The sequence below is a fragment of the Homarus americanus genome, unplaced genomic scaffold (genome assembly GCF_018991925.1).
Source record: "Homarus americanus isolate GMGI-L3 unplaced genomic scaffold, GMGI_Hamer_2.0 scaffold16836, whole genome shotgun sequence".
In the NCBI taxonomy this organism is placed as follows: Eukaryota; Metazoa; Arthropoda; class Malacostraca; order Decapoda; family Nephropidae; genus Homarus; species Homarus americanus.
Window position 1 is genome coordinate 114,295 of NW_024720513.1, and position 8,987 is coordinate 123,281.

The 8,987-nt window shown below is 35.4% G+C and overlaps 1 protein-coding gene across 1 annotated transcript; it reads right to left on the reverse strand.

Moving 5' to 3' along the window:
- Window positions 1-233: 233 nt before the first annotated feature.
- On the reverse strand, window positions 234-7,563 carry LOC121860551 (dnaJ homolog subfamily C member 27-like). The gene is made up of 7 exons (XM_042357709.1): window positions 7,266-7,563; window positions 6,693-6,827; window positions 5,769-5,921; window positions 4,746-4,864; window positions 2,991-3,162; window positions 2,460-2,617; window positions 234-1,255 (listed from the first exon to the last, which is right to left on the reverse strand). Exons 2-7 carry the CDS (start codon window positions 6,765-6,767, stop codon window positions 1,111-1,113), a joined length of 822 nt encoding a protein of 273 aa, XP_042213643.1. The 5' UTR covers window positions 6,768-6,827; window positions 7,266-7,563; the 3' UTR covers window positions 234-1,110.
- Between the last annotated feature and the right edge of the window lie 1,424 nt (window positions 7,564-8,987).

Consider the following 8,987-nt stretch of genomic DNA (forward strand, 5'->3'; position numbering starts at 1 on the left):
CCATTTTAGATTTTCTATGTATTATTTAAGCATTTTCGACTTACGGCCTGAATTTGGGTCCCTAACCCCGTTGTAAGTCAGGAAGCAGCTGTACTGTAAATATGCAACTACGTAAACCTCGGCAGGGTTTTAACAAGTAACATGTACAGTATACAGTATTGCCAAATTAAGTAAAACTTCTTTCACCATACACTATGAACAATATGTCCCTCTTGGCTAATGAAACTACAACCACTTCTATACAGTATATATATATCAGAATGTTCATGTCATCTGTACACTCCATCATTCATTTGCTCACAATATTTCCCATTCCTTTTTAACTCCTCCAGAATGAACTCTTGGGAGTCACAGTGAAATTATCATATATCACACCTAAAATTAACAGAGACTTTGGTGTAGCCTGATTTATTACTGTGGGTATGGCATTGTTTATAAGTGTCAGCTATGTTTTGTTGATGCTTCTTCTTGTTGTGTTAGTTATGTGTCCTTGGTGTATCAGCTATTTTTCACATCATTTGTGTTTCCTTGATACATCAGCCATGTCTCACATCAAGGATGGTTACCCTCGAACTCACAGACATGAAACGATGAGCACAAGAACAAACTGTACAGTATCTCAAAAAAGTATCTGCCAGGTTTGTTCCAATGACTTCCAAAATGCTACATGCAACTCATGATGTCCAGGGAGGGTTAGTTTGCGTGGCTCTGTGGCATAATGATCCTACTACATTTGGTAACAACGTATTATTAATCATGCCAAAATAAATACACATTGCTTTACTTATATTAAACTATGTAGCAAAGTAAATGCATGTCCCAGTATCTATCATCTGTGGTTTCATAATGTTTCACATAGTGTGGACAGATACTTTTTTGAGATACAGTACTATATCTTCATAGGTCCCCCCTTTACCCCTTTATGTTATACTATATATCCCCTAAAATGTATTCATAGCATATACCTAAAGACTCTTTGATACATTTTGGTGAGAAAAATTAAAACATAAAGAACAATTTAAAAGGGCAAGAAAAAAGATGATTAAAAGAAAGAAAGAAAAAATAATCCCAATAATCTTTGCACTTTTACATTTGCTTTTCCAGAACAACCTACACTGTGGTCTCTGTCATTATCTTGAGAAGGTTGTTTCTTGCCTGAGTGAGAGCCTTGAAAGCTTCTTCTGCTCCAGGTGCCTTGCACTTATCAGGATGAACTAGTGCTGCCAAGCGACGGTAAGCTTTGTTCACCTCGTCCCTAGGTGACAAAAACAAGTACTGTACAGGGTACCTGGTAATAATGTTTTTCATCAACTCTTAATTAATAACTTATTATACTGTACATGCTTTTCAAAATTAGCCTGCTTTGCTTATTTGATCATAAGTAACAAATTTTGTTTTCAATAAAACTTAATAAATATCTTATGCATGCACTTGATATCAAATTTAATTTTCATATGTTCGAAACATGAGATAATTCTATATCACCAAAACTTTATAATCTAAGATACTATGGCTGCACTCAAAAATATAAATATTAAAGTAGACAGTGGATCAGTTAGCCATCCTACTAGGCTATGTGTGATCCAAGATCCTGCCAGGCAGTTTATGACAATCTTGATCAGATGGCAGGACAAAACTTCTAACCCATAAACCTACAAACTGATAGAATACTAGGTAGCCAACATGGACGTCCCTCTTCTATCAGTAAACGAGATCTTATATGTTACCTGTACATAATTTGAATTACTATGATCGTGTGGGATATGAGGAACATGTAGCAGGCAGGTTGGGGAGACTTGTCTATATGGCTGAAGATCTTGATGAGCAAAAATGTATGCACAAAATTTATCTATCTAACTATTATCTTCACTATTCTCCCACTTTTGTGTGAGGTGAATTTAGGGGGGTACTGAAGCCCCAAAGGAAAAGGTAATAAGAGAAAATGGTGGATGCTGAAAATGACAAAAGTGCCAAGACAACATTTACAAACACTGTACCTACATATACTACAGTACTTGCTCATATACTGTACTGTACATACAAGTGTTTTGCACTTGTTTATAAAGATTGTATCCTTAGCTTCCAATGTACTTCACTAAATAAACACACATGGTATGGATAAATACTATACAGTACTACCGTGTGCTATGGAGGGTTGGGTTAAGTCCTAGATGCTATGGAGGTATTGTGATGGACAAATTCATTCATTAGAGTCAACTGTCACCTCAGTCTAAAATATCTGTAATTCCAGAAACTTTTAAGACTTTTCAGAAAATCTTAAATAGTTATAGTGCATCAGAGTAACATAAAAAGTTCTACAATTGTAACTTTATGTCCTCTCCAGGGTGACAGAGCTGTGAGTAAACACACAATGTTTTGAAAAAAAGCTTAAATTATCAACATTATATTCTAGAATGACATAATTCAGACACAAAAACAAGACACACGAATAAAGGTACCTTGAAATTGATCGGCGATTGATTCCCATCTTATCAAAGTCATCTATGGCATGAGTTAGACGATGGATTGCTTGTATAATATCTGGATCAATAGCACCACCTGCAACACCTGGCTGCCGTATACCATCTTTCATTTGCAAGGCTTGGACAAACAATGTCTGTACCAAAAAAAATCATTAGAAGCTAACCTTCAATATCATCAGCAATGAATGATTATTAAATATTTCCACATAATATAACATAAAGTAATGATACAACAATTTTAAGCTAGGCAGTATAATAATCTACTGGTAGCTTACTGGTCCAGTACAGTACAGCCAGAGATTTATGCTATACACATTACACATAACAGCAATTGTATACAAGGTATTCACAAAAATTATCTTCTTATATATGACTTTACTATATATACAGGTGCTATGTATGAAAGCACATGCTGCCCCTCACTCCATGGTCCTGCTTCATCCCAATATCTTGATCAAAGTCTCCCTCATTTCCTCCCTTCTCCTCCTCTCCCGCACCAACACTTACATGAAATGCGTGTGAAATTCCATTGCCCAGAGCAGCAGAAGTGAGGACATGGGAAAAGCTGTGTTTATCAGCCCAGCCACGACCATCAGCCTCAGACACCTGCCGTCCACCTGTCCCACCGGTGTCTGTTCTTGTGCCACAAACTATCACTGTTAAGTTCCATTCATTAGGTCTGAAAGGAAGAATAATTATCACTTTAAAAAATCAAACAAACTCTTTATAAGCATAATTGTTTCTGTAAAATCTCTAGTGACTATAGTACTTAAACCCAACTAAAAAGCTGTCCGTATAATTCTTGGACTATTATGGATCTTAAAAACATTTTAATTTGTAGCAACATTAAGTTTCCCTGAAGGGTTTCTATTATTTAACTCCTAAAAAGAGGAAAGTTATGGGATGAACCAAGAACAAACAAGTGAAAATGTGTCCCAAAAGCCTGATGGTTCATTTGGTGCAGTGTAGATGCATCACAATGACTACTGAGCCTTTGGTACACAAATGACCAGTGTGGCCAGCACTACAATCAATTACCTTCACTTGCCCAACTATGAAGTCAGGTGGGTCCCATGGGGTTACTCTATGAATGAACTTTTGATACTATGAACATTAAGACTACCGGTAGAGGTGAGTGATGTACCCACTAACCACTGCATCCCAAAAAATAATTAACTCATCACAAACCTTGGTGCTGGCATGCAGACTCCTCACACATTACTGTATCAGCTTTCCTCCATCTCCAAGCTGCTTGTTGAGGGTAACACAGTTTTAGTCACACATTTATACAGTAAATATAAAAAGCAAACTTTTTTATTATCATCTAACATGCGGTAAACAAAAACTAACCTGCAAAAAACAGTACATACAACTAACAGTAGTTTTTAGTACTTAGATAATGACAACTGAGGGACCTTAAGTTCTTGAAAAAGCAACAGAGTTAACACAGAACTTCTCTTGCCTAGGAACAGGAAAATCAAAGTTATGGTAAAATTCTTCTAAGTCTGATATGAAGATCATAAACAAAGTACAGTACCAGACATGAGAGAGTTTACTCTAAATTCTTGTTAAACAGCTAGAAAAGACGTGTGTTTCAGAAAGAGATAACCGTAAGTTGTTAGACAGGAGAGATATTTATTACAATAACAATGGTTTTCATACACTGTTGCTGTCTACTGAAAATCATATTTTATAAGGTAAATCAGTATATCTCATTTATTTCCTATACACTACAGTATATTGTAAGAGATGAGTCATGGGTAAGAGAGGTACACTGGTGCTCAAAGTCTCCCTGCCTGGTAGATCAGTTTCACCTTATTAAGTTGGGAAGCGGCCAAGTTAATAGACAGGAAGAGGTAAAGTGGAGTCATCAACACCGGGTCAGTTAGATGTAAGTATACTTTACCAACATCTGTAAGGGTCAGAAACCTTTTTTCTTTTATCTCAAATAATATTTTAACACACTGATCTATTTGGTTTCATGTGACCCACGATTAGTTCACACTTTACCAGTAGGAGTGACACACAACTCAACAGGAAGAGGCACAACTTTGAACAAAAAATAAAAATAACTTCACATCACCAATACTGAGAGGAGTTTATGCAGTCCAAGAGTTTACATATAACTGCCTTTAATGCTTGATCTTCTGTCAATTTGTTAATTTAAAAAATCTATAACTGCAGCAGTAATATTACTGGTAAAACAAATGAAGATCACACCACAAACACAAGAGGTACTGTACTGACATACAGTATACTTACGATCCCAAGTTATGTCTAAGTTCTGCTAGCCACGCATCCAGAGCAATGAATGAGGATCTATCAGTGACGTCATAGGTTAACATAATTCCTTGCATATCTCGATAAAACTCACTTCGAACCTGTAATAAATGTCATTTGTAGTACTGTACTGTATGTAGTGTGTTGGATATGGAACTACAGTACTTCTATCAACTAAAACATAAATAAAACAATTGTCATTTATTCATTGATACCAAAAAAAGAAAAATACCTTTAACCATTATAATTAGTATTGTTCAACTTCATTTAAATAACAACTTGATTGTCATGGTATCCACAGCCATAAAAAAGGTCATTAGAAATACAGGACAAAAAAGTTGTTTCTAAAGATAATTACAGGTCTGTCAACTTCCTGTCAGGAAAGAGTTGTCAGATCTGAGACAGGCCAGTTATCAAATTCTAGACAAGCCAGAGTTAGCATATTCCTGTCTGACTTGAGGTGCCACCCTCCTGTCAAGCCACAGCTGACAGCTCTATAAATAGTAAAGGAAACCTTCTTCTGTACTTCAAATGCTAAAAAGTAATATCAATGTAGAACTTGCAGCATTACTGTACAGGTACTCCAATACAGTGCACAGTAACTAAACTAAGAATACAATAGACTTAAACAGGTTCAGTTTAAGAGAAAGATGAGTACAGTCTAGCAGGAGGAAGAGGAAGGTAATAAGCTGCTGTGACTACCGTAAGTGTTTCTATAGATGATTGAGGCTGGTTTACCAATTAATGCACTGGTCATTTAAGACAAACTGTAATGAAGTACTTTAGACCAAAGCCAAGAATATATGTGGGAGATATCCATTACCAAAGAATGAGTGAGCTAAGATGAACAATGACTGTCGTACATGAAGAATTATTCTCTCACTATTAAGGCCACTACAATGTGTCTCAAAAAAATGTATAGTCATGGGATCTTCATGAAAATCTGTAAAGCAGCATTTATACATTTTTCTGAGATACCCTGTATGTAACTAATGCAGAACATACCTCCTCAAACAATGGGCTGCCTGAAGTGTCGAAGAAGTGAACCGAGACTTTACGTCCATCCACATCAACATTTGTCGAGCCATAGTCAATACCAACAGTCGGGATGTATTTGTTAACAAATCGATTCTCACAGTATCTTTTTATAAGGCAGCTCTGAAAAGTAAGCATTGTATGTACTGTACTGAGAACAATGTACCTTTAGCATAAAATAAATACCTGAGGTTATTTAATAGTCATGATAAATCACAATTATAAATATAACTAATAATCAGATCACCTACGTTTGCAACATCCCCCCTAAAAAAAAGTTAATGCATACAGCCCTCCATGTACCGACCCATTAACTCTACAGATATTCCAATCCTGACAAGAAAAAAAAAACTTAGTTTCAATTTTTTCTGAGTTTTCATTATATATATTAAGCTGATTAGTATTTTGTTCCATTATCTCCTCTACTCTCTTGATATATTCCATCTCATCTTCTCTTCATGCACAGTACCTAACCAAACCTAACCTAACCAAAGCCTAACACATTTCTAGGCTTTAAGAATTCAGTTAAAATTGATCCATATACTGTACTGTAGTGTATTGTAACTCTCTCCTGTCTTCAACTGTATTAAGACAAATAACTATCATACAGTACAGCACTATATTGTATCAGCAATCTGTATTTCCAAGGATGTGTAAATTTTCTTCTTTAATATCTAGTGTATTTTATATATCTATACCATCTACATACATTCATATTCACTATCTTCATAAAAAATAAATAAAAAAGGTTCTTGACATCACACAATTTGACATTTAACTTTACCCAAACAGATTTCTACTGCTTTAAATCTTTACTTATCTGTACAGTACATTGGGAGGTTAAGAGATTCTCGTCCAAATTCTTCCATACACAATAAGATGGTGGACCTTTACCTTACCAACTCCAGAATTACCAAGACTCAGGATACGAATTCTTGAGACGTGCTTTGACCCATTACGGCTATCCATGTTTAATATTGTACATCAATACTTGTGGCAGTGATGCACAAAATAATTCTTGATTTTAACCTGAGGGAGGAAAATTACAGCCTTTGAGTTCTCATGTTTGAAAAGTTCTTTTTCTAGGTAAATTATATATTTGTATACCTGACTTGCATTATATATATTGTTTACCTACACTATGTACATTGTTTGCCTGCACTGTTTATGTTCATTGTATACCTGTATTGTCTTTATAAGTTGTTTGTATACCTATATTGCCAACGTAAATTATTTATATACCTGCAATATCATTTTAAATTGTTTGTATATCTATATTTTTATTACAAATTGTTTGTGCACCCATAATGTTTATGTAAACTGTTCCTATACCTACAGTGTATATATACTGTACATATTGAAACATTGTAAACTTATATGACAATTTTACTGAATATCTATCTACAGTATCTATGTCCGTGTGATAATAGGCATAAACTAATAACAAAGGGGTGGTAAGAGCCATACCTCTCACTAACAGGATCACAGCAGACGGAACTATGACACAGAGTAGTTTTAATGACCTGTTGTGGGTATTTCCGCTGGCCTAAATCAGTGACACGCCTCCTCGCTACCCTCTTCACTCCTCCCCTTCTTCTAGCTTCTACTTGAGGATGACAGTCTTTAACCTCGGCGCCAGGTCCTCTTTAGGTCCATATCTAAGAAAGACTCAAGGACAGGAAGCCAGGGAAGGAGAAGAAGGATTATTCACGAGCTCAAAATACCTCGCTGGGTCCTTGTTTACACTGACGGGGACTCGGGTCCTCCTGAACTGCAAAATCAAAATTAAAATATCAATAACTGCTTCACTCAGCTTCAATATTCTTATTTTCAATGTTTATTTATTACTTATGTGTATATGAAACAATTTAATGAATTTTTAACCTTATATGAGTGTAAGTATTGTGTAGTCTGTAGGTCAGGTATTGAACAATGTTATTTTATCTTAATAAAAGAATTAAAAGATACAATCTGTGAGTAATTAGAATTTAAAAATTAATATTTCATACACAATTAATAATAATAACCTTCACATATGGATACTCTATTGAGGTTTAACGCGAATTTTCATGTTGGTCTATCAAGTTAGCAAATTTTCGTATTTCAGGAGGAGAGAGTATCATCAGATTCTCAAAAGTTCTTTTATTCTAACTGAATTATGATAATATAGACTTGAGAGTACTTTAAACAGATGCTGAAAATTTTGGTTGCGCACAAATATGTATTATATATATATATATGTATATATACATATATTATTTATTGAGAGAAAATGAAAAAAATCATTCAGAATTTGTTTTTTAAAGACACCCCTTATTTTCTATAGAAGAAAATGAAATGTTTATTTATGGTAAACTAACGTATACGGTAAATTAGCATTGCAACTGTGTGGAGGACGAATGAGGAAAAGATTCATAATGTCCCCCGGTGTAAATTTATCAGTGCTTTTGGTACAATTAGAAAAATTATATCTGAAACTGCTGGTATCATTACTATACTGAAAGTCACTTGACTACAATTTCTAGACTCGCAAGTCAATAATGAATACTGATTAGTGATTTTTATACAAGCTTAATGGAAGACTTTGCGTATACAATTCTATTAATTTATTATTTCACCACTTGTCAGCTTACTAGCCGTCCGGGATGTTGTTCTGTTCTGTTACTTTCATATGAACTTTCATGTTCAGTGTTTGTACATGAGGTAAGTTCTCAGGTAACCAGAGTACTCAGAACAAATCTGTGAATAACACCCATCCCGGGTGAGTCTCGCGCTAGGATTCGAACCCAAGATATAATGGTGAGAGATATACTACACTTTATGGTGAGGATTTCAAGAAGATTCATACCTTCCATGTCTTATAGTGTGTAACAATGGTTTGCTTATTAAAACGTAAACTGGGCGACTTCCGAAGGACACTGTAGATAATTTGGCACGGAATCAAGTGATGATCATCACCACCAACAGATATTTACGGGGAGAACGTCCCCAAAACAACTTTTCCTGTTGAAAGTAGCCAAAAACGGCTTGACGGAAAAATTCTCTGACTGACCCTTGAAAACCGGAGTTCCCCCTCCTCTCACTGTACGCAACAAATGACGTCACAGGCTACTTCACTCTCCTTTCTCCCTCTCTCTCTCTCTCTCCCTCTTACTATATATGTGTCTCAGGTGGCCAGAGAACCAGTTG

Coding starts and splice junctions, on each gene's coding strand:
- LOC121860551 (XM_042357709.1), bottom strand. CDS start 6,767: ATGGATAGCCGTAATGGGTCAAAGCACGTCTCAAGAATTCGTATCCTG. Junction 3,163..4,745: donor CTTAGACATAACTTGGGATC/GTAAGTATACTG, acceptor TCTTCCTTTCAG/ACCTAATGAATGGAACTTAA. Junction 1,256..2,459: donor AATCGCCGATCAATTTCAAG/GTACCTTTATTC, acceptor TTTGTCACCTAG/GGACGAGGTGAACAAAGCTT.